General features: G+C 49.5%; 1 protein-coding gene and 1 pseudogene across 1 annotated transcript; one reads left to right on the top strand and one right to left on the bottom strand.

The window, feature by feature from the left end:
* The first annotated feature begins 3,351 nt into the window (after positions 1 to 3,351).
* Positions 3,352 to 7,293, top strand: LOC129050033 (uncharacterized; annotated as a pseudogene).
* Positions 7,294 to 10,386: 3,093 nt separating this feature from the next.
* On the bottom strand, positions 10,387 to 19,323 carry LOC129050433 (golgin subfamily A member 6-like protein 1). Its single transcript, XM_054532475.2, has 9 exons — positions 18,522 to 19,323; positions 16,742 to 16,870; positions 15,600 to 15,650; positions 15,418 to 15,511; positions 15,217 to 15,323; positions 13,801 to 13,859; positions 13,329 to 13,470; positions 11,594 to 12,691; positions 10,387 to 10,936 (listed from the first exon to the last, which is right to left on the bottom strand). Exons 1-9 carry the CDS (start codon positions 19,275 to 19,277, stop codon positions 10,874 to 10,876), a joined length of 2,499 nt encoding a protein of 832 aa, XP_054388450.1. The 5' UTR covers positions 19,278 to 19,323; the 3' UTR covers positions 10,387 to 10,873.
* Between the last annotated feature and the right edge of the window lie 5,725 nt (positions 19,324 to 25,048).

Below are 25,048 nucleotides of genomic sequence, written 5' to 3'. Positions count from 1 at the left end.
GTCGTGGGCTGTTGGTGTCTTTGGCAGGGGATGAGTGCAGGGTTCCTGTTGTGGGTCCTTTGTTCTCACGAGGGCAGCGCCCGTTTCCCCGTCTCCTGCTTGCCCAGACTGTTCCCGTGCGCAGAGAGACTGGCCTGTTTCAGCTGCAGCGGTGTAGCCTGCGTTGGCTAGTCCGGCCGGCACTCACACCGTTTGCTGATCAGCACTTGAAGTGTGTCCATCGTAGCTGAGACACTGAATATTTTATCTAATTTTTATTAATTAAAATGCAGGTTTAAAAACTTGATTCAGTTATTAGAAAGCATTTAAGAATGTCACTTGGCCACGTGAGTCTACTTTGTCAACTATATATTTTATGAGTCTAAGTGCAGATCAGATATTTTCAATGCAAATTTCACTGTGCAAATTGAAATGTGCTGCATATGTAAGCTATGCTGATGGTTTTTGAGGACTTAATATGAAATAACCTATGTAAAATATCTCAATCATTTTTCTTATATTTCATGTTGAAATGGTAATATTTTCAATCTGTTGTGATAAGTATGATACATTATTAAAATTATTTTTATTTTTGAGATGGAGTGTTGCTCTGTTGCCCAGGCCAGAGTGCAGTGGTGCAATCTTGGGTCACTGCAACCTCCGCCTCTTGGGTTCAAGTAATTCTTCTGCTTCAGCCTCCCAAGCAGCTGGGACTATGGATGTACACCACCACGCCTGGCTGATTTTTGTATGTTTGTAGAGACAAGAGTTTCACCACGTTGGCCAGGCTGGTGTCGAACTCCTGATCTCAAGTAATCTGCCCACCTTGGCCTCCCAAAGTGCTGGGATTACAGGCATGAGCCACTGCACCCGGCCATTATTACAATTAATTTTATGTGTGTGTGTGTGTGTGTGTGTGTGTGTGTTTACTTTTATTAATGTGACTAAGAACAATTTTTTTTTCCCCGCTGAGATGGAGACTCACTCTGTTGCCTGGACTGGAGTGCAGGGGCACAATCTCAGCTCACCGCAGCCTCTGCCTCCTGGGTTCAAATGATTCTTCTGCCTCAACCTCCTGAGTGGCTGGGACTACAGATATGCCACCATACCTGGCTAATTTGTGTATTTTTAGTAGAGATGGGGTTTCACGATGTTGGCTGGGATGGTCTTGAACTCCCAACCTCAGGTAATCTGCCCGCCTCAGCCTCCCAAAGTGTTGGGATTACAGGCATGAGCCACCGCACCTGGCCATGTTTATTAATACGACTAAGAACATTTTGAATTGCACCTGTGGCTCCACTGGTGTCCTGGGCAGGTGGCTCTGTGGTGTCCACACAGGTTGTCTGCTGTGTCTTCATCTTCGCTGCATGTGACTTTTTGGTTCCTGTGGCACGTGGAGTCCTGTATGGGACATTGGTTCTACAGTAGATTTATAATAAGGATGTACCTACTAAAAAATACAAAATAAAAAGAATAGAAACAAACATAGAAATAAGTATCACCTCACAAAAATTTTGGAAAGTAGAAAAAGGAAGATGCATTCACAGCTTTTCAGTAGCCGATATCCAGGCTGTCTGCATAAGCATGGATAACGTGTCCCTCTCCTGCATGGATAGACACCGTTTTCTTACCTTAAGTGTTTGTGATTGAAGGATTCTTGATGTGTTGACTTGGAGGATGCAGTTGTTGAGCAGTAGTTTATCTAAAGATTGTAAGAAACTTTTGGAAACATTTCATGTCCTTTTTTCCCTTGGAAAACGTGGGTTGAAGAAATCGCCGCTTGCCAAAAATAAGCCGTGAAACGGATTTCAGAGCAACTCTAGTTACATGCTGGTGAGGAGCCACGGAATACTATTTACATTTGAAAATAGAGGGCTGTGAAGTTTTTATAAGTAGTGAACCCCGTCAGAATTGCACATTTTGATTATGGCTCTAAATTTTATATTAAAGAAATAAAAATTTTATCGTATTTTATTACCGTCTTTTGCTCCTTCAGGTGTAGCATACATGCTAGATTCTAGACCTGTTTCTTGTGTTACAGTGGTGTTACCCAGGCAGGTTATCAGGTAGTGAAGGTGATGTCTGGTGGTGGTGGTGAGCCCAGTGAGGGCACATCGTTGCTGTGTGTGATGAGGGCCTGTGGGTTGCTGTGGGATTCCCAAACCCTGGCTCCTCAGTCTCCTGCTTCTGTCCTTACTCACACTGCTGGTGGTTTTCTGGTGTGAGCCGCAGGGGCAAGTGGGATTGACAAGCCTGCTGTCACATTAGGAACCTGAGTTAAAGTGGAGCTGAAAGCATGTCCTCGCTCTTGATGTTGTGCAGAGAACCACTTGTGCTTCTGGCCCAATGGGGCGGGTGGAACCAGGCCCTGGTTTGGCTCGCCTCCCCTCCATGTTCCCCTGTCCTGTCTGATTTGCTTTCACACTGACATAGGAGTTACTTTCCCTCGGCCTCCCAAAGTGTTAGTATTACAGGCATTAGCCACTGCGCCCGGCCAGCATCCTTTCAAGTACTGGGGTACACCCAAGCTCCCAGCTTCTAGCTAGGAGTCATTTGGTCCCTCTTTATCCCAAAGGACCTGCCACCATCATTGGTTCCCAAAGCCCAGCAGGGTCCAGGCTCTTCAGCCTCCAACCACTTTGCATTTCTTTTCTGCTTTTCGTTCATGGAGATAAAGATTAACTTATTTTTCAGCCTGGGCATGTCTTTTTTATGTACTTTATTTTTTATTTTTATTTTTTGAGATGGAGTCTCACTCTGTCACCCAGGCTGGAATGCAGTGGCGGGATCTCGTTTCACTGCAACCTCCGCCTCGCGGGTTCAAGTGATTCTCCTGCCTCAGCCTCCTGAGTAGCTGGGACTACAGGCGTGCACCACTATGCCCAGCTAATTTTTATATTTTTAGTAGAGACAGGGTGTTGCCATATTGGCCAGGCTGGTCTCGAACTCCTGGCTTCAAGTGATCCTCCTACCTCAGCCTCCCAGAGTGCTGGGATTACAGGATTACAGGCGTGACCACCGCGTGCGGCCTTTATTTACTTTGTATATCTCATGTATTACTGCTGCAGTTTGCAGAAGAGAGGATGCCCTCAAACCTAACTTCTCCAGACCATCCCAAATGGGAAGTCTGCTCCACGTCAACAGTGTGGTTGCTTTTAAAGACTATACGTCAACATGCCAGATAATAGCAAAAGAATGTCGAGGGCGCAATAGGAAAGCAAGCCTGAGAGTCCTGGAGAGAAGGTGGCAGAGCTGCGTTTTGAAGGTGGTTCCTTCTTCAGACCCTGCCCTTCCTGCCTTGTTCCTCCAGTTGCGAGATTTGCTGTTGGAGCTCCTCCACGGGCGAAGAGGTGAGGCTGGACTGAGAGGGAGATGGAGAAGCTGCCAGAGGTTCTTTTGGATCTAGAATTGAGACAGCAGTTCCAGCCAGGTCTGGAGGTGGGTGCTGTCACCCAGCCCCCAAGGGAATGGTACTGATTGAAGAATGTGGCAAGAACTCCCTGGCCGGGAGAGGGAGGTGCTCGCTCCTTTGAATCACCTGAGCCCAGGCTGGAAGGCCCAAGGGGGAGGACAAGGCCAGCTCACTCCAGCTCCACCCCCTCTCTTTAACCCTGAGCTAGTCACCCTCTCAGACTCCAGTCCCTTTTCCTAAGTGCCCTCCCTGCAAAGTCTGCACGGAGCAGCGCTCCCTCGCGCCAGCTCGCCCTGCACTTTCTTGTCTTTCAGCAACCCCATGGGTTTGAACCTGAGATGATTCATTTTCCTAAAAGCCTCTTTGGGCTGAGGGAAGGCGTGGGTGGCTCTGCCAGTTTCGGAGTGGGGGCTGCCTCTTCTCAGAGCCGCTGCGAGGGCCAGGGCCACCCTCCCAGGCTGGTGTCTCTTGGCTGGGCAGCAGCTTTGTAGGCAGCCCCGGCCATCCCCACTGGTCTGGGGGGCTGGGGGTGCACCGGCTCTTGCTCCTGATAGAGCCAAGGCACCTTCCTTACCTGAGAGCTGACTTTCTTGAAGAGCGGGCACAGAGGAGCCAGCAACCTGGGTGGTGTATGCACCCAGGAGAAAATCTGCGGCTCAGTCTCAGGGAGAAGTCTCCACCAGCACAGCTGTTGTAGAGATGGGGAAACTGGGCTGAGAGGGAAGGTGGCTTGCCCAACTCACCAGCCCTGGAATGTTTTGAGCTTTGGGGATGAATCTCCCAGGAAATGTGTTTTATGGCACCACCGCTTCTGGTCACCCACCCTGAGGTGTGGCGGGCCTGGACAGCCAGCTTGACTGAGGGCCAGGCTGGTGAAGTCAAACCTACCACTCAGGAAGGAGACCCAGCCCTTCTCCAGACAGAGTTCAAATGTGAGGACTGCCTTCTTTGGGCCTCAAATTCCCCACATGAATTCCAAGGACCCTTCTAACTCCTACACTCTGGGCCAAGGTTTCCTCTGAGCCCCAGTCAGCCTAGAGGACCTAGGATACATCTTCCTTGGACAGAGACCCACCATACGGGCAGCAGGAGGTAGGGGTGGGGGTAGGCAAGGTTCCTGTGGGGAGGTGGAGCTGTCATCAGAGATGGTGTCTGCAGGCAGTGGGTGTATTGTGGCTCTGCTGCCACTTGCTGGGTGGCCCCGTGACGTTTCTTTCCCCACTCTGGACCTCAGTTTCCCTATCTGTTCTGTGGAGATAAGATGCCTGCCTGCATATTTGTGGACTGGGATGTGTGGGGGCCAGTTGCAGTGTTTCTTGGTGTGGTCCTGGGGCAGCCTGCACCACCCCATAGAGATTTCTGGGCCCCACCCTAGGCTCACAGGACCAGAATCTCTGGGAATGAGGCCTGGGAATTTGCATTTCCACAGGCATCTGGCTGATTCTGACATGATTGAAAAGCACTAATAGTATATAGCAAGCTCTTTATAACAGGTAAATTCATAGCTGCCTTTTACTAAATATAAATCTCACCTTCCCTTCCTCAGTTAAGGACACACACCGCAGTTGAAAATCACTGTGCCTTTCCGGATGCAGAATCTGACGTTTCCGATGAGATTCTGTTAACTGTTGCTTTCTGTAGTTTGTATTCCAAAACAAGGGGAATATCTTTCCATTTTTTCAATATAAATGTTTAGGTCAGATACACTTTTTCAAACTGGACACACACACTCACACAGTTTAGGATTTCAGCTATGGCTTCCTCTCAAATTATTAGCCTCTTTCTGCCAGGGAACAGTTTTTCCCAGACAAGACCCTGGACAGAGGCTGGTGGGGCCCCTCCTCATCAGAATCACTAGATAATGACTGACTCCTAGAGGTGGCTTTTTCTGCTTAAGTGTCAGCCCATGGGCTGGGATGTGACCCCCAAAGCTGTGGCAGAAGCTTCCACCCATCTTGGGCCCCCCCTGCCGTCTATGGGGAAAGGCCTGTCCCTTGTCTTCTGGGCCCAGCCAGCCTGACAGGCATTCAGCAGATTGGAAAGTCGAAGCATGTGCTGTGCTTGGCTGGGCTCTCCTGCGCCCCTTTTTGGGGTGAGGTGGAGTGCATCCAGCCCCCAGAATCCCTGCCATTTATTCCCCCCCTCATCCCCACCCCCATAGACACTCACAAGTACAAACACAGGCACAGTCACTGGGGCACACCACTCTGGACAGCACCATTTCCAGCCTCAGGGGGGCAGTTTCCTTACAGGGAAGTTAATGAGGCACTAAAGAAGGCTCAGAGGACAGGGAGAAAATCTATCGAGAAGAGGCTCCTAGACCTGGTTCTGCCTCTGAATTGCTGGGGTCCTTGAGAAAGTTGCTTTCCCTCTCTGGTCTCAGTTTCCTCAGGTGAGAAATGGGGGGCCGGCCAAATGGTCTAAGGTTCTGGGAACCTCTAAGTCAGAGCCTGTAGCTGGTGGTCAAGATGAGGGAGAGGCCCTCAGGCTCAGCCGAATGCCTAAGAGTCAGGACAGGCCCAAAGGTGAGCAACCTGAGCACATCAGGTGGGTTCAAAGCTGGTGCATGAGCCCCACAGCCTGCAGAGCAGTTTGGACTCGGGAGCCTGCTCGCACCAGCCCAGTGGGACTTCAGAGATGTGGGGTCCAGCCTCTCCTACTGTTGCAGGGCTGGGAGCCGGGAGCTGCAGATTCTGACCCCACAGCTGCCTTAGACATGCCAGATGGGCTGGGGCAAGACACACCCCTCTCTATGAACTGAGCAGTCAGTCCAAATAGATACACTAAAGAAGGGCTGTGGGATGGACCCAGCTGTAGCCTGGGGCTACAGACTGGCTTCCAGGCTATTCAAGCAGCTGGCCTCTGGGGTAGCAGCCCCGGGTATGAGAGGCAGGACTCAGAATCTAGGCCAAGCCTCTACAGGAATCCCCTCTGGAGAGCCCGGGCACTCTGCAGGAGGGGCAGCAGGCAGCAGGTGCACCAGGAGCATGTTTCACAAGGTGCCCAATATTGCATCTGCTCAGATAGGCAGCGAGTTGGAAAGTGGATGCAGTAGGCAGGGTGGCGGCTGCTCCCCACAGCCAGGAGTCCAGCCCAGCACCCACCTGAGTCCGCCTCAGTCCTGCTCAACTGGGTTATCTGTGCTCTTGGCCCTCTGGTCCCACCCACAGAGGGAGGGCTTTGGGGCGACTAGGTGAGCTGGCCCTTGTGGGAGGATGTAACTGACTCCTGAGCCTGGTGAGCCAGGCAGCCCCTCACCAGCGTCCCCACCCCCACGTCTCCAGCCCCCCTCATTCCCTGATCCTCCCGTCCGCTCCCCTGACCCAGCGGTTTCCTCTGCTCACTCTCTTTTCCTGCTCCCAGGCTCGCCTGGTCACATGTCCTTCACTCTCCTCTGAGTCTGCCTCTTTCCAAGCCGCCTCCACTCTACTTGACACACTCTCCCTTAAGACACCAGAGTACACAAGCGCAAGTCCCCGCACCTCAACTTTACTCCCAGACATGGGAAGGAGATGACATGAAGACCCAAACGCCCCTTGGCAAGAGATCTGGGGTATGCAGAGGGGCAGATCTGAGGCTGTGGAAGCTCCAGGGGCTCCCTGCGGGAGGCTGCATGTAAGCTGGCTATTGAATGTGGCTCTGAGCTGAGACCCCTCCTTGAAGCTCCAGACCAGGAGCCAGCTGCTAGCTCGACCCCTCCATTTGGTGCCTCAGAGAAACCTTGCACTCTGTAGGTCTAACTCTGAACCCAGAAAATCCCCCCATGTCGGCCCTGTCTCTTCATAGGGAAAGCACCACCTCAGACCCAGTTCTGCACCAAACCCACATTTGAGTCATGGGGCTCCTGCCCTGCACTGTGAGCACTCTGGATAAGCCAGTGCCGAGGGGGAAAGAGCTCTGAATGCCAAGCCAGAACATGAGCTTCAACTCCACCTCCAGCTCTGGGAGCTGTGGGTGGGGAAGGGCCCTAGTCCAGTTTGCTGTAGAAAGACCAGTCTGCCACTGTATGGCACACGGATGGCAGGGGCAGAGTGCAGGTGGAGAGAATAGAAGGTGGGCAGGGCGGGGGAGGCAGGGACATGGCTGTAGCCATGGAGATAGGAGGACAGACAGGACTTGGGGGCTACTTGGATGAACCAAGGGACGGGTCAGCAAGAGACACCCAGTTTTGTATCAGATGTGTAGAGCGTGGGATGCTGTTCATTGATTGAGGGGGGGGAGGAGGAGGAGGTATGGCATGGGGAGGAGGTAGCTGAGCTCTGTCATTAATGTCATTTGAAGTCCCCAGGGAAAGAAAGGCCCGCCAGCGCCTTCACTGCTTCAGCCAGCTCTCAGGGTGTCTGTGCTCCCTGGCCCTCTCAGCTCCTGCTTCATAGCTGTCAGCTGCAGTGGGGGACAGCTGCACAAGGTCACAGCATGTCTGTGTGGTTACCCAGGGGACTGCCGCGTGGCCCATGCCGAGCAGAAACTGATGGGCGACCTTCTGAACAAAACCTGTTACCACAACCTGATCCACCCAGCCGCCACCTCCTCACAGCTCATCTCCATCGAGACGGAACTCTCCCTGGCCCAGTGCATCAGCGTGGTAGGTGCAGAGGGTACCTGTGGCTCAGGCTGAGGCGAAGAGGCAGCTCATGCCCAAGCCCCAAGCAGTCAAAGTCCAGAGGAATGAAATGACTAGAGTTGACTTAGACTCACCAGTACACAGTGGGGAGGCTGAAGGAGGGTCCATGAGGTTTATAGGTGTCCAATATTTAATGAGGTCATGGTTTTGTTAACAAAGAAGAAATGAGGGTGGGAGCGGGATCACCACTGGCTAGGCAGCCAAGGGGCCTGCAGAGACTCTGCTCAGCTGACTCTCCAGCATGACCATGAGCTTCTCCTCCTCATCCTCCCAGCCCCACCCTACTCTCTCCCCCAGCTTGCTCAACAGGTGACCTTACAGGCTCCCTACTTGTTGAGGAAAATAAGAACCAGACTGGGGGAACTGACGGGTACAGAGGCCCAGGTGTAGGCGCAGGACCACAGGAGGTGCAGCGTCTACTGAGCCAGGCGGGTGAGGGTCTGGAGAGTGGGCATGGCTGCTGCAAGCATGGAAAGGAGGCGCAGATGGCGGCACTCCCAGGGCCCATTGTCAGGGTCTCCATATGTGGACGTGTGCAGAGGTGGGGGTGCTGAAGGAGGAGGGTCCATGGAATTTCTCATCTTCTCTCTACTGCCTCTGAGTTGGAGATGTCAGAGGGAGCCATGGCCCACTGTAAAGTGACACAATGTCCCCACCCACAGGGTTAGAACCCCTCCCCTGTAAGCAGCTCTGAGGGGAACAGTCACATGTAGAGAGTGCAGGACGCTGTGTCCAGCCGGGGAAAGGAGGTCACCAAGGTGGTTGACCCTCCTCTGGCCAGGTGGCTGCCTTCTGACACACCAGCCTCTCTCTGTAGCGTGGTGGGCCCCACACACCCAGCCTGTGAAACCTACAGCCCTCAAGAAGGCTTTGGCCAAATTAATGGGTGGCTCCCTCTCCCAGGAGGAAGCACAGCTGAAGGATGCGGAGGGCAGTAGAGTTGCGTATGCTCCGTCCCCTCTCTCCACAGTGGGACGGAAAGAAGGGGGCTTTCAGCCAGGCTGGGGTCTGAGTGTCACTGTCCAACTATTGGCTTCTGGCTTAATGGGTGAGCCCAGCTGCTCCTGTGCAGCTGCCGCCCTAGTGAGGGTGAACCGGCAGGCGAGTTCCATTTCTGAAAGCCTGGGAATACAGTCAATATTAGGCTGTGGGCTGCTGGGCCAGGAAGGGGTGTTTATTTTTCAGGGTTTGTTTATCTATTGAGTTGATGAGGGAGGGTTATAGGTACAACCAGCTTAAAGATGGAAATTTTGAGAGAGCAGGCAGGGATTTAGTGCTGGGTAAGCCTTGTCAAAGCGGCTCTTTTGGGGCGGCCAGAATCCAGTACCAATGTCCTCAGCATGTTCATCAGCTGCTGGGGGAGTGCCGGACAGGATGAAAGCACAGGAACACTTTCTGGATGATAGAAATACTCTGTATCTTCAAAGGAGATAGGTTCCATGGGTAATGTTAAATGAGTTAAAACTCACCAAATGTAAACCAGATCTGTGCATTTCACTGAATATAAATTATACCTCCAATTAAAAACTTTTTTTAAAAGACAGACGGGCTGGACGCAGTGGCTCACACTTGTAATCCCAGCACTTTGGGAGGCTGAGGCAGGTAGATCACCTGAGTCAGGAGCTCGAGACCAGCCTGGAAAACATGGTGAAATCCTGTCTCTATTAAAGGTATACAAAAAAATTAGCCAGGCATGGTGGCACACGCCTGTAATCCCAGCTACTCGGGAAGCTGAGGCAGGAGAATTGCTTGAACCCAGGAGGCAGAAGTTACAGTGAGCAGAGATCGTGCCACTGCACTAGCACCTGGGCAACAGAGTGAGACTCCATCTCAAAAACAACAAAAAAAGGACAGATGAAGGTTTTCAACTTTCACTAAAGGCAGAGGAGCTTGTTACAGATTCGCCTCCCCACAAGAGCAGTTAGAAAAACTGGACAAAAGTGTGCCCTGCCCCCAATCAAAAACAATTGTTGGAAGGTAACTGAAGACCTCAGCCAGAACTTGAGTCAACAGGCCTAGGAGGTGACCCTGACAGTCTGTGGTGCTTTTCCCACATTTGGTGATTGGTCAACAGTAGAGGGCTAAGAGGCTAAGAAACTGAGTATGAAGTAGTACTTAAGGGGCTGGAGAGCCTACCTGAATGTTTGGTACTCTCACAGGGCTGAAATGATCTAATGAGAATTTGGGTCCTGGGAGGGAGATGGGACCTCGGTGGGGACCCTGGAAGGGCCACCCCTAGGAGTCCAAATGAATAAAACATAGACCAGCCGTCACAAAACCTAAAACTTGCTTTGAACCAGCTTAGTCCCAAACTAGATGAAGGCGATCTGCCCTTACTCCAGTTGTGTGCCATAAAGTCAAAGTCAATACTCTCTGGAGGCAGAACAAAGTTTATTAGGAATGCCATAAGACAACACAAGACTAAACAAGAAAGACCAAGAAAAAACACAATAGAAACATACATGTAAGGAAGAAACTTTTTTTTTTTTTTGAGACGGAGTCTCGCTCTGTCACCCAGGCTTGAGTGCAGTGGCACGATCTCAGCTCACTGCAACCTCTGCCTCCCAGGTTCAAGCGATTCTCCTGCCTCAGCCTCCCAAGTAGCTGGGATTACAGGCACGCACCACCATGCCCGGCTAATTTTTGTATTGGCCAGGCTGGTCTTGAACTCCTGACCTCAGGTCATCCATTCACCTCGGTCTCCCAAGTTGCTGGGATTACAGGCATGAGCCACCGCGCCTGGCCAGTATTTTGCCACAATTTAAAATAAATAAATGGTTTTTTTCAGGTTTGTGCTCAGACTCTCTTCTAAACAGTCACGTGGCGGCTTACTCTTCTCCAGGCCTTGCTGCCGGCTTTTACATGTTTATTGTTTTTGCGTTCTTGTCATCTGCTCGGTAGATGGCAGCTTCCAGGTGCTCCTAAGGGGCCAGGAAAGAGAGTGAGAAGGCACGGAGGTTGCCAGGTCATCCCGCTTGGGGCCCCGCCCTCATCACCTCCCTCAACCGGGTCTCCTGCAACTATTGGTGGCCCATGTCGGCCACCGCTTCGCCCTGAGCTTCCTGCTGCTGCAGCTGGGCAGTGCCTCCTTCTCAGAGGCCAGCTGCGGATAGGTGGCCACGTACTGCTGCAGGTGACCCAGGTAACGGTCTCACTGCTGCTGCAGACTCTGAGCCTCTTGGCTCTTCAGCTGCACCTGCAGGATAGGCGTCAGGGTAGGTAGTGGCTGGCTTCCAGATTCTGGGCCCATAAACAGGGTGGCGAGGGCACTGTGGGGCTCTGTCGCCTGCCCAGGCCCCTTGCCCTGGCCCCTTCCTCCAGGCCTAAATGACTGCCTCCCTTGCCTAGAGGCCCATGCCTCCCTCCCCAGCCTCAACTCTCACACCCTTCTTCCCACCATTTAAACTGTAGGCCACAGACTGGTGGAAAAGCAGAGGGAGCCAACCACCATCTGCTAAGTTGTGGTGAGGTCGTTCTGTATGATCTCCAGGGTTTCCACGCACCTTCGTCTGCTCCCCCCAGAGCTCAGCCTTCCGCCCCAGCTCCCCCAGCCTCTCCTCCAGCTCCTGCAGCCTCACCTCCAGTTCCTGCATCTTCTCTTCCTGGTGCCGCAGCTTCACTTCCTGCTCCCACATCTTCTCCTCCTGCCTCCGAATCTTCTCCTCCTGTTCCTGCATTTTCTCTTCCTGCTCCCCCATCTTCTCCTCCTGCCTCCACATCTTCTCCTCCTGCTCGCGTATCTTCTCCTCCTGTTCATGCATCTTCTCCTTCTGCCTCCACATCTTCTCCTGCTCCCGTATCTTCTCCTCCTGCCTCCATATCTTCTCCTCCTGCTCTTGCCTCTTCTCCTCCTCCCGTATCTTCTCCTGCTCGCGCATCTTCTCCTCCACCCTCCACATCTTCTCCTCCTGCTCGTGCATCTTCTCCTCCTGCTCCCGTATCTTATCCTCCTGCCTCCCCATCTTCTCCTCCTGCTCCCGTATCTTCTCCTCCTGCCTCCACATCTTCTTCTCCTGCTCCCGTATCTTTTCCTCCTGCCTCCACATCTTCTCCTCCTGCTCCCGTATCTTCTCCTCCTGCTGGTGCGTCTTCTCCTTCTGCCTCCACATCTCCTCCTGCTCTCGTATCTTCTCCTCCTGCCTCCACATCTTCTCCTCCTGCTCCTGCCTCTTCTCCTCCTCCCGTATCTTCTCCTGCTCATGCATCTTCTCCTCCTGCCTCCACATCTTCTCCTCCTGCTCACGTATCTTCTCCTCCTGCTTGTGTATCTTCTCCTCCTGCCTCCACATCTTCTCCTCCTGCTCCTTCCTCTTCTCCTGCTCGCGTATCTTCTCCTGCTCCTGCCTCTTCTCCTCCTCCTCCCGTATCTTCTCCTGCTCATGTATCTTCTCCTCCAGCTCCCGTATCTTCTCCTCCTTCTCTCGCATCATCTCCTCCTGCCTCTGCATCTTCTCCTCCTGCTCCCGTATCTTCACCTCCTGCTCCTGTATCTTCTCCTCCCACTCCCGTATCTTCTCCTCCCGCTCCCGTATCTTCTCCTCCTGCCTCCACATCTTCTCCTCCTGTTGCTGGTTCAGGCGGTTCCACAACTCGTTCTCTTCCACCTGGGCTTGGAGCTTTGCTGACACACTCTGCAGCTCCTTACCCAGGTGGTCAGCTTCTGCATGCAGCTGCTGCTGGAATAGTGAAAGTGTTGGTTTGAACCTCAGAAGGAAACAGACTCATGAGCTAGCCATATAAATGTAATCTATACGCCAGGCATGGTGGCTCATGCCTGTAATCCCAGCACTTTGGGAGGCTGAGGTGGGCGGATCACGAGGTCAGGAGATGGAGACCATCCTGGTTAACACGGTGAGACTCCATCTCTACTAAAAATACAAAAAATTAGCCGGGTGTGGTGGTGGGTGCCTGTAGTCCCAGCTACTTGGGAGGCTGAGGCTGGAGAATGGCGTGAACCCGGGGGGCGGAGCTTGCAGTGAGCCAAGATTGTGCCACTGCACTCTGGCCTGGGTGAAAGAGCGAGACTCCAACTCAAAATAAATAAATAAATAAATAAATGTAATCTATAAAATAATGGTTTTCATCCAGGATCCTTTAAAAAAATATTTTAAGCACTAACTGAGATTCTGATTCCCCAGGCAGGGCCCCAGTTTGTACATTTTTAGCACATTCTAGAGGATTCTATGGTGGGACCAGAACAGGGACCCAAATTTTCCAGCTCTTGGCTGGAGCCTCCCCATACCCTCCATGATCCCTAGACCATGGTCCCAGCTGGGAGGGGCTCCCACAACCTCCGGGGCTGCAGCCGCTCACCTGTGGCAACAGGAGCTTGGCCCTCTCCAGCTTCCTTTTTAGCTCCTTTACATTGAGCTGGATCTCAGACTTTTCAGATTCTACAAGTCGAAGTTTTTCTTGTAGTTCGGCATTTTTCTCCTTCAGCTCCTCATCGGTTATGCTATGGCCAGAGGCAGTAGAGAAAGGAATGAACGAAGAACAGAAAGGACCGCTTTGGTGATCAACCCTCTACTTTCAACTCACAACCACAGAACTGTGGCATTGGTAGGGACCCCGGGAATTAAAGGTCACAGGTGGCAGGCCAGAGAGAAGACATGAGTTGCCTGAGGCTACCCCATGAGTCAGTGGCACAGCCGGAACTAGAGCTTCCCTGTGCACACATGAAAACCTGTAGGAGCCTCTCCCCATGCTCACCTGTACCCCCCACCTCCCAGCACACCACCCACGCTAAGGGCCCCCAGACCTCCCATTCCACCTTCCCCCATCCTACGTGTTCCTGTACAGTTCCAGACTCAGGGTGTCCCTCTCCTTTGTTAACTCCTCAATGTACTGCAAATAGAGAAAGGTTAAGTCAGGACAGAGCAGGCAGAGGAGTAGCTGGATGACCAGGAACAACAGCTACTGTGACTACTCCACAGTAACACTTCCTTACTCTCAATCACACCTGACATATTCTCAAGGCATTTCCAAGCCCGTGGTCTCATTTGTTTTTCTTTGTTTGTTTTGGCAGAGTTTTGTTCTTGTTGCCCTGACTGGAGTGCAATGGCGTAATCTCGGCTCACCACAACCTCCACCTCCTGGGTTCAAGCGATTCTCCTGTCTCAGCTTCCCGAGTAGCTGGGATTACAGGCGTGTGTCACCACACCCGGCTAATTTTGTATTTTTAGTAGAGACGGGGTTTCTTCATGTTGGTCAGTCTAGTCTTGAACTCCTGACCTCAGGTGACCTGCCCACCTCGGCCTCCCAAAGTGCTGGCATTACAGGCGTGAGAGAGAGCACCCGGCCCTCATTTGTTTTTCAAAGAACTCAGTGAAGGTGGAAGGGACAGGGAAAGAGATTGAATTTAGGGCTGGCTAACAGGGGCCCAGAGAGCTCAGATAATATTGCTATTGTTATTACTCTTATTACTACCACTGTTGGAACCTTTATTGAGTGCTTCACCAGGCACGATGCTAATAATCCCATTTAATCCTCACAACCTCCACAGGAGATGGTTACCATTATTATCTCTATTGTGTAGATGAAAAACATGTGGCATTAAAGGTTAAGTGCTGCCTAAGATCACTTAGAGCTGGAATTTCAACACCCAGGTATATCTGATTCTCTAAGCCCATTCTTTCGCTGGAAGTAGGGGCACAGTTAAGAAGGAGGAAATTAATCCTTTGTTGGATTTTTGAAAGGATGATACGTTCACATAGTCCAAAACTCAGAAAGTCCAGAAGGGAAATATCTCCCCCCCACACTGTGCCTCTATCCTGAGTTTTTTAATGAATACTTACAAACATGTTTTATATATATTACCATAATATGTACACACACACACATATATACCTGCTCCCTCTCTCCACACAAATAATAACATACTCAAGATACTCTTCTGTACCTTTATGGTACAAGTACCCTAACCGCCACTTAGGACTTGGCCAAGGCCACAGCCAAGGATGGGCAGGGCGGGCACTTGGCCTCTGAGCTCTATGTCCAGTGCTCGCTCCCCACAGTGCTCCCCAACTCACCTGCAGCAGCCGACTCAGCCCCAGTCTGCCTCTAACAACCACACACAAAAGCAGCAAGAAATGGCAATGCTGCCTTCTGGGCAGGACACTCCATCCTACAGAAGGGAACTTTAGGCTCACTCCTCCATCTGCAAAGCTGGGCTCCCAGGGGACAGGGCAGTGGTTGGACTCACCTTATCCGCCTTCTTCTTCTGTGTAGTGACGGCAGAGAGAGCCTCCTCTAACTCTCCTGCAAACTTCCATGAATCGTGCAGGCGGCCGATCAGATCCCTGGCCTCTCCTGGAATGAGAGACATTCAGATGTGGCCCAAGGGACTCCCCTAAAGGCCTGTAAAAGTGCCAGGTTGAAGGATGATGGGGTGCCAGATTCCCACCTTCCAACTGCTTGACAGCTTGCTGGCTGTAATAGAGTGCCGTCTGAAGCTCGGTTTTCTGACATGTAAGGATTCGTATGGTATGAACCTGGGCCTTTGGGAGAAAAGACAAGCAAATGCTGAAAGAGAAGCAAAGAAACATTTTCCAGAGGACAGGAGGGAACTTCACACCCTCCACTCACCTCTAGCTCCCTCCTTAGAGCTTCCTGATGTTGGTGGTTTGTCTTCTTTTCCTATAGAAAGAGGAAGACAGAGCTTTTGCTAGGAGGAGGCAGAGATGGCACAGCAAGAGACATGCCCCCAGAATGGCACCACTGCCCCAGGACAGGCCCACCCATGGGACCAGTTTATCAGGGACCCTGTGGGGATGGGGTGGAATAAGGGGGGTGAGCCTTCTTCCCCAGGCTGGGAGTGGGGGAGATGAGACTGGGGCCTCTACATCTGAGTGCCCCCAAACCCAGCGGTCATGTCGTGAGCAAACAAAGAAATCGCGTTACTTCTTCCAGCTGAGCTCGGTTCTGTTGTTTCTGTGGGGAGAGTCAAAGGAAGGTGACTGAGGTTGGCACCCTCAACTCTATTCCCCAGGCCAGGAAGCGGTAGGCAGGGGTCAGGAATGGATTTAAAAGGCACAGTTCTCAGACCCAATGGGAACACAAACTGGTAAACTCTCCTCAACTAACAAAGAAGAAGGATTTGGGTCTTTGTTGGTTTTTGCCCACAGCCGCGGAACTCAAAGTCTAAAACTAGATTCTCTTGAAAAGACAGTAACAGAAACCTTCAGAGATGGAGTATGAGAAAAGCCCACCCTTCTGCCAGCTTGTGATTTAGAAAGGTGCATTCATTCAGCAAACGTTGAGCACATACAGGCCAGGGACAGTTCCTCACAGCGGGGATAGAGGTCAGAAAAGGCAGACAGGAGCCCTTGGCCCCAAGGTTTCCATTCTAGTGGGCCTTTAACTGTCGGGCTCTCAGAGCTGACAGAAACCTCTGATACTCTCTAACTCTACCTCAGGAAATGCAAGCCCAAGAAGGAGAGTTTACAGCAGGCCCTGGACTAGGGATTAACATAAAAACACAATGACAAATCCCATTTAAACTTCACAAATACAAGTAAAACAATACCACTCCTGTTTTACAGATGTGAAAAGAGAGGCCCAAAGAGCTCAAGCAATTTGCCCTAAATCATATCCCTAGCAGATGGAGAGGTAGGATTCAAACCCAGAACTCTTAACCAGTACCTGGCAGTTCTTCCACAATCTTAACAATTACCCTCCACCACCCCTTGGGCCCTCTGTCCCCAGGAGCCTGGCCAGCCAAGACTCACATCCTCAGGTGAGTGGCAACCACTGGAAGTGGTTGTCTCAGGGTTAGTGCCATTATTTATTTTCTTCTTTTTGGTGTCGCTTGCTCCTGCACCAACACTAGGGTTGGTCTGGGCATGATGGTCTGTCAACTGTGGAAAGGAAGAGCAGTGATACTCATGAGAACTACAAGCTTCTACAGTCACATCCTGCTTTACAGTTTATACTAAATACTCTTATAGACCATCTGATTTAATGCCACCAACTGTAGGAAATGTTGTCACAATCACTTAGTGACTGAGAGAGATTGATACCATGGCTGAAAAAAAAGGCAGTAATGGAACTTAAACTCAGTTTTCTGACTCTGAGCTCTGGGATTTTGCCACAAATCAGCAGCTGCCAGGGACCAAAACCAGAGGCATTGGTAGAAAAGCAAATATTAAGTAGGCAGGAACTGTACACTCTGTGGTTTAGAGTTATTCACCCTCACACATCTGTTAGTGTTAAGAAGTACACCAGTACCTCTCAAACCTTTACATCAATGTATCCTCATGGCAGAAGGCAGCCTTTCTGTTAAATCCGGGAATTTATCAGAAAGAGGACAACCCAAGCCTCATTTCAGAGAGAAGTCTTGTATACTCTTACAAATCTATGTGACTTTTATCCCTAAGTACATTAATGTTTTGTTTCTCAATAGAATCAAGGGAAACTGATGCTTCAGAAAGATGCCCCATATTTATCCTGTGGCACTCAAAGTACCCCAGGTTGAGATGAGATGAGGAAGACTCAAGCTGTCAAGTCCAGTTTCCCAAGATCTGTTCCACAGAAGATAAGCAGATCTCACTCCAGAAACCAGTAACTGAGGGGCACTCTGGTTCCAAAACAATGGAGAATTCAAATCTGAGGTGCAGAACTCAGAAAAAATGTTAAAGTCTGTCTGGAGAGTAGAAGCGTGGGAGAAAACCAAACCCAACCCATTCTCCCATTACCACCCAGAGACACTGTCAACATGTTGAGCTCATGGGGGAGGTGTAGGCTTTTCACACTGTCAACGTCTGTGATAAGGAAGTCAGGCAGCCTGAAACCTCTCTCTTCTAGGTCCCACAGTCCCCATTCCCCTTCCAGCTGGAAACCTGTGCTGCAACCAGAGGAAACAGAAGTGGGCAAGAACACTTAGGGGACTGGGTCCTAAGACCAAAGGCTGGTCTCATGGTAGTAATGACAGTTTGTAGAGGGACTGTGACATCACTACATTCCACTCCTCGGTGGAGTGGCGGGGGTGGGGGGGACACATGAGTGCAATGCCCAAGTTGCCACTTTGAGACTGGGGAGTGGGGGTCACAAAATTGGGACCCATGTCCTTGGAGACGTGACCCCAAAGAGCCCCAGGAGGTCAGGCTTGGGGCGGCAGGAGGTGAGGGCCAAGTAAGGAGCAAGGAGCCCCAGGAGTCACATCCCCAAAGTCACCCTGTCGCAACTGGTGAGGGCAGGTTCTGGGGCACCCAGGTCCTTGGAGATGTGAGCCCAAAGAGCCCAGGGAGGTCGGGTTTGGGGTAGCAGGAGGTAAGGGTAGAGTATGGAGTTGGAAACCCCGGGAGTCACCTGCTCAAAGTCACCCTGGGGTGCCGGGCAGGGCAGGGGCAGGACTCATGTGGGGGTTGGGCTGACTGACAAGATTTTGGTGTGGGGATCCCAGAGGTACTGGGGGGGCCCAGCCTGGTGTGCCTCGGGAGTGGCACAGACTGGCAGCAGTTCGGCTGTCAGAGGGGGCCTTGGCTTGGGTTGGGGTGCTGGTGCGTTTACCTTTTCCTTGGCCTCGGCCAATTTGTTCTGTCGGGTTTCTTTGGACATCGTGGGTTGGGTAGGGAGGTTGGGGTGGGTAGGGAGGTGGGGGTGGGTAGGGAGGTGGGGGTGGGTAGGGAGGTGGGGGTGGGTAAGGAGGTGGGGGTGTGTAGGGAGGTGGGGGTGGGTAGGGAGTTGGGGATGGGTAGGGAGGTTGGGGTGAGTAGGGAGGTGGGGGTGTGTAGGGAGGTGGGGGTGTGTAGGGAGGTGGGGGTGGGTTGGGAGGTGGGGGTTTGTAGGGAGGTGGGGGTGTGTAGGGAGGTGGGGGTGGGTAGGGAGGTGGGGGTTTGTAGGGAGGTGGGGGTGGGTAGGGAGGTGGGGATGGGTAGGGAGGTGGGGGTGGGTAGGGAGGTGGGGATGGGTAGGGAGGTGGGGGTGGGTAGGGAGGTGGGGGTGGGTAGGGAGGTGGGGGTGGGTAGGGAGGTGGGGATGGGTAGGGAGGTGGGGGTGTGTAGGGAGGTGGGGGTGTGTAGGGAGGTGGGGGTGGGTAGGGAGGTGGGGGTGTGTAGGGAGGTGGGGGTGGGTAGGGAGGTGGGGGTGGGTAGGGAGGTGGGGATGGGTAGGGAGGTGGGGGTGGGTAGGGAGGTGGGGATGGGTAGGGAGGTGGGGGTGGGTAGGGAGGTGGGGGTGGGTAGGGAGGTGGGGGTGGGTAGGGAGGTGGAGATGGGTAGGGAGGTGGGGATGGGTAGGGAGGTGGGGTTGGGGCCACATCAGCATGATCCAGGTGAGGACAACTATACACCTCCAGTCACCTCTACGTCGCTGTGTGACTGAGCCAGAGGAGGCGTAACCAGGGCTGCACTAGAATGCAGAATAGGGGCGTGGCCTTAATGTTTGAAGCCCATTGGTCAATGAGAAAGATGAAAGGAAAAGGAGGCGTGGCCAGACAGCAGCGTGTCATGAAGGACCTGTGTTGTCACAAGGAAAGCTGCCTATGCAACTGCTGTCCCCGCCCACTCCAGGAGAGGGGCAGGGCTGGCTTTCACTTTAAAAACTTTAAAACTTTATTACCTCCATTGAGGTACAAATCCTATTAAAATGGAAATTTTATAGTGTGCTTGATGATTAATAAAGCAGACTTTAGTATCCAACATTCCAATAAGATAAAGTAATCACAATGTTTTCTCTTTTTTGGAAAAACTTTCTCTTATTCTCCTACGTTAGTGTTAAGTTAAAAAAAAAAAAAAAAGAAACATGACTAATATCTTTAAAAACACAAAGCTTTTGAGCCCGGCGTGATGGCTCATGCCTGTAATCCCAGCACTTTGGGAGGCTGGGGCGGGTGGATCACCCGAATTCAGGAGTTTAAGACCAGACTGGCCAACATGATGAAACCCTGTCTCTACTAAAAATACAACAGTAGCTGGGCATGGTGGCAGGTGCCTGTAATCCTAGCTACTTGGGAGGCTGAGGCAGGAGAATCCCTTGAACCCGTGAGGCAGAGGTTGCAGTGAGCCAAAATCATGCCACTGCACTTCAGCCTGGGCTACAGAATGAGACTCTGTCTCTACGCACAGACACACACACACAAAGCTTTCTGTTTAATAAGCACTCAAAGTTCTTTACAAGGTTAAAGCAAATACAGGACCCTTCTAAAGTAAGGCTAAATGCTAAGTGATGGGGGAGAGAAAAAGGACATAAATAACTCCCACTCTCATGAGGTTAATCACTAAATCCTATTTTTCTAGAATCACCTGGCCTCTAAGCCCTGAAAATGAAACTGAATTTCTCACTCGATACTTGGCTATGACTTGCAATCATGAAAACCAAGAATTGTGTTATGTCACCATGCATTGCTTGTTACCTGGGATCAAGGGTTGACTTTTTCATGATTTGCTCCATTACCTGTGTGCTTCTTATCTCAGACCAAACTAAGCTTTTTTATAGAGTTCTACAATTTACAGTTAGTATGTAAGAGTGGTTCTCAAACATATAGTCTCTGGACCAGGAGCACCTGGGAACTTCTTATAAATGTAAATTCTCAGGCCCCACCCTAGACCTGATGAATCAGAAACTCTGGAGTAGGGCCCAGCAGTCCGTGCTGCAATAAGCCGTCCAGGTGTTCAGGAACCTCTGCCATATAGCAGGTAGAAAAATGTGTTTCCTTCTGTAGGTCCAAAGCCAGGGATACTATGTGTTCTGTCTCAATATGAAATGGTGACATGCAATTAAAAGGCATAAATCTCCTTCCTACTTCCACCCTCCAGCCAGTGTGTTTTATTTTTATGAGTTCAATAAGAAAACACGTGGCAATCAGAGATTTCATCTAAAAAATATATTTACAGGTATCAGTTCTCATCCAGCCTGATCTCATCCAATATCATTTCTATCCTCTTACATCTAACGTTTTAGAAAAGGATCTTCACAATGTAAGACTCAGGCACACTAGGAGTTCTATGATAAAAGACCAGGTAGATCTGAATGTCCAAACTTACTAGAGAAGAAAAGTGGACTCATTGGCTATATTTTCAAATTACATTCAACAGGAAATTAAAGTTTTGAATTTTTTTCACCTTCATCCTTCCAAGTTAATAGAATTAAATCAGAATACTCCATTCTTCCACAGCCTCTAGCCAGGCAAACTTTTACTGTATTACTTCTTGCTTTTCAATGGATATAAAGCAGAGTCCTGGTAGGCACATTTTGTATACCTGCAAAGATGCAAAACTAAACAGTTCCCTCCATTTCATATTAAAACAAAAGTCCCGTAAACCTCAGATGGTGAGTGTAATACTTCAGCACTAGCACGAAAGCCTCAAATATAAAAATATACCAAGAACACCACTAGCAAACAAAAGTAAGCTCTTGGCCAGGAGCAGTAGTTCATGCCTGTACTTCCAGCATATTGGCAAGCCAAGGTGGCATAAGTTAGGAGTTCAAGGCCAGCCTGGGCAGCATAGTGAATTCACATCTCTACAAAAAAATTTAAAAATTAGCTGGGCATGGCGGCACACACCTGTAGTCCTAGAGCTACTTGGGAGGCTGAGGTGGGAAAATCGCTTGAGCCCAGGAGTTTGAGGCTGCAGTAGCTATGATCATGCCACTGCACTCCAGCTGGGGTGACAGAGTGTGATCTAGGTATTACATTCTGTCCTGCTCCTATTTCCAATAAATCACTAAGTTAAAATGTGTTCATTCAGCAGGATAAAAATTAAGTGAAATGTGACTTTGGTGCTTGGCTAGCAAAAAAAAAGAAAAGAAAAGAAAAAGAAAAAATAAAGTGAAGTGATAAATTACTTACTAGGAGAAAATCTTTGTAACCTCCATGACAGATAAAAGATTTGTGTCCTTAGCCTATAAAGAAATCTTTAAAATTACTCAGAAAAAAAAAAATGAATGATTTCCAACGGAAAGTGGGCAATAGAGAAATGGGCACTTCCCACAAGAATAAAAACGGCCAATGAGCAAATGAAAAAGATTCAAAAGCACTAGAACTCAAAGAAATGTAATGAAAACAATGAGATTTTCTGCTTAAAGACCAGCAAAGATGACAAATGGAAGGGGGAACCTGGAGCTCTCTCCCTGTTGGTGGGAGTGTAAACTGAACCAATTTTCCTACAGGATAATTGGAACATTTCTTTTAAAAATCCTGAAACTGTTTTATATTATTTTCCTCTAGAAATTCTACTTCTATGAATTCAGTGCAAAAATCCTCACTCGAGTCCATTAAAATGTATATACAAGGAAATTCACCTCTGGGGTGGCAACTATTCACTTAACATACATCCAGCGATTAAAAATGATGATGTCAGATATATTTCTGCCATAGAAATACGCCCAAAATATAGTAAGCGACAAAATACTATATGATTCTACTTTTTAAAATGTTTACATGCATAAAAAATTGTAAAAAGGAACCAGAATGTTTTGAGTGGCAAAATTAAAGATTTTTCTTTATATTTTGTCATCCAAATTATTACAAAAAGAATGTGATTTCCTTTATAACCAGGGAGAAGTGTTATTTTCATTTACTTATATTTATTTCTTTTCTTTCTTTTTCCTTTTTTCTTCTGTATGTGTCCCATGTAGCCTAGAGAGCTTGAATCCTTTCCTCTTGAGGTCAGTCAGCCCATTTTTGGATGTGCAGTACACACAGAGCTGTCCCATCTTCCTTTTATTTATTTATTTATTTATTTGTGGCAGAGTCTTGCTCTGTTGCCCAGGCTGGAGTGCAGTGGTATGATCTCTGCTCACTGCAACCTCCACCTCCTGGGTTCAAGTGATTCTCCTGCCTCAGCCTCCTGAGTAGCTGGGATCACAGGCACATGCCACCAAACCAGGCTAATGTTTTGTATTTTTGGAAGAGATGGGGTTTCACCACGTTGGCCAGGCTGGTCTCAAACTCCTGACCTTGGCTGATCTGCCCCCCTCTGTCTCCAAATTGCTGGGATTACAGGCATGAGCCACTGCTCCCAGCCCTTCCTTTTATTTTACAAGGTCTGGAAACATTTTTGTTTTAAATTGTTTTATTATTCTCAGAGTATTTTTTTAAAAAATCTATGAAATTGGCCGGGTGCAGTGGCTCATGCCTGTAATCCCAGCACTTTGGGGGGCTGAGGTGGGTGGATCAAGAGATCAGGAGATCGACACCATCCTGGCTAACATGGTGAAACTCAGTCTCTACTGAAAATACAAAAAAATTAGCCGGGCGTGGTGGTGGGTGCCTGTAGTTCCAGCTGCTCAGGAGGCTGAGGCAGTGAATATGAACTACTCTTGCAATATAAAATTTCAAAAAATGTTAACTCAAGCTGGATACATTCCTTCAGTCTGTCCTATATTTGTATAGTAATCCCGAGTGCTCAAATGTCACTTCCTTAAAAAACTTTTATTTATTATTTCAAATATGGAGGCAGACAGGGTCTTGCTCTGTCAACCAGGCTGGTCTTGAACTCCTAGATCCTCCTGGATCCTCCCACCTCCGCCTCTCCAAGTGCTGGTATTACAAGTGCAAGCCATCATGCCTAGCTGGCTTCATTTGAGAAATCTTTCCCCAGCACTCAATGTATTACTAATTATTCCTTTCATCTTGTTTAGATAGCATTTTAGTCATATATCTATGACCTCACTTGTCACATGATAATCAGTTGCTCACCTCTCTGTCTCTCTGCTCGAGCTCCTTGAGAAGAGTCTGACTTTCAGCCCCTTGAACAGTGTGTGACACATACATGTCTCATGTGCAGAGAAGTCAAAGACATCACTACAATGTCATCATTCCCAGAATTCAATACCTGTATTTCTATATTGTTCTAGATGCTCTGCCATCAACCTGAGAATGTTATGCCATTTCCCGAAAACTTCCATCCATTACAGAGTGTCTACATTCATAGTTAACTTAATTGTGATATGCCCTCTGGCCAAGCCCATTCACAGTTTTTTCTTTAGGTGGTTTTTATTTTAATTGTTGATTTTGATTGTTTGCTTTCTGTTTTTTTAATCTAGGAGTGTTCAGTAAACTTCACCATCTCTCTATCTCTGTGTCCCTACCCCTTCTGGTCTCTGCTTGGAATGATGCCTCAAGATTATTCACCTGGCAAGAATTCCTACTCACCCTTAAAGAATCAGCTTAAATAGGCCTGGCACGGTGGCTCACGCCTGTAATCCCAGTACTTTGGGAGGCTGAGGCAGGTGGTCACAAGGTCAGGAGACTGAGACTATCCTGGCTAACACAGTACAAAAAATTAGCTGGGTGTGGTGGCGGGCGCCTGTAGTCCCAGCTACTCAGGAGGCTGAGGCAGGAGGATGGTGTGAACCTGGGAGGCGGAGTTTGCAGTGAGCCGAGATCACACCACTGCACTCCAGCCTGGGCAACAGTGTAAGACTCTGTCTCAAAAAAAAAAAAAAAAAGGAATCAGCTTAAATAATACCTTCTCTGCGAAGCCTTTATATCCTCCCATTCTTTCAGTAAGAATTGAGAATTCCTCAACTCTTGAAACATTCATGCCTCTATTACTATGTATCAGGCACTGAACTAACTGCCAGGATAGAAAGATGAAACTGTAGACCCTGCCCTGATGGAGTTTATGGACTAGTTTGGAAAACAGCCATATGAACAAATAACCACACTATAATATTAAATGCAATACCAAAAGGGAGATGTATTGAATATTTGACATGTGTCAATTTCCTTGTTAGATGCTTTATTAGCAATTATCTATGATCATATTAGATACTTATTTGAACTGGAGAGAAGGCTGTGAAACTCTAGGACTGCTACACTCTCAATTGTCTTCTAAAGAAACTGTCTAAGGTTCTTTTTGAATATGCGACAGTCATACAACTATTATGTGACTGTGGCATACACAAAAAGCGTATCTGTAACACATCTGTGTGACTGATAATGGATAAAACCAACTTTACTTCTCTCTTTTTTTTTTTTTTTGATGGAGTCTTGCTCTGTCACCAAGCTGGACCACAGTGGTGCGATCTCGGCTCACTGCAACCTCCACCTCCACCTCCCGGGTTGAAATGATTCTCCTGCCTCAGCCTCC

Source organism: Pongo abelii, chromosome 16, assembly GCF_028885655.2.
Source record: "Pongo abelii isolate AG06213 chromosome 16, NHGRI_mPonAbe1-v2.0_pri, whole genome shotgun sequence".
In the NCBI taxonomy this organism is placed as follows: domain Eukaryota; kingdom Metazoa; phylum Chordata; class Mammalia; order Primates; family Hominidae; genus Pongo; species Pongo abelii.
This window is presented reverse-complemented; position numbering and strand designations above follow the sequence as displayed.

Coding starts and splice junctions, on each gene's coding strand:
- LOC129050433 (XM_054532475.2), bottom strand. CDS start 19,277: ATGCTGATGTGGCCCCAACCCCACCTCCCTACCCATCCCCACCTCCCT. Junction 15,651..16,741: donor GTTGCCACTCACCTGAGGAT/GTGAGTCTTGGC, acceptor CTCTTTCTATAG/GAAAAGAAGACAAACCACCA. Junction 12,692..13,328: donor CCAAGCTCCTGTTGCCACAG/GTGAGCGGCTGC, acceptor TCACTATTCCAG/CAGCAGCTGCATGCAGAAGC.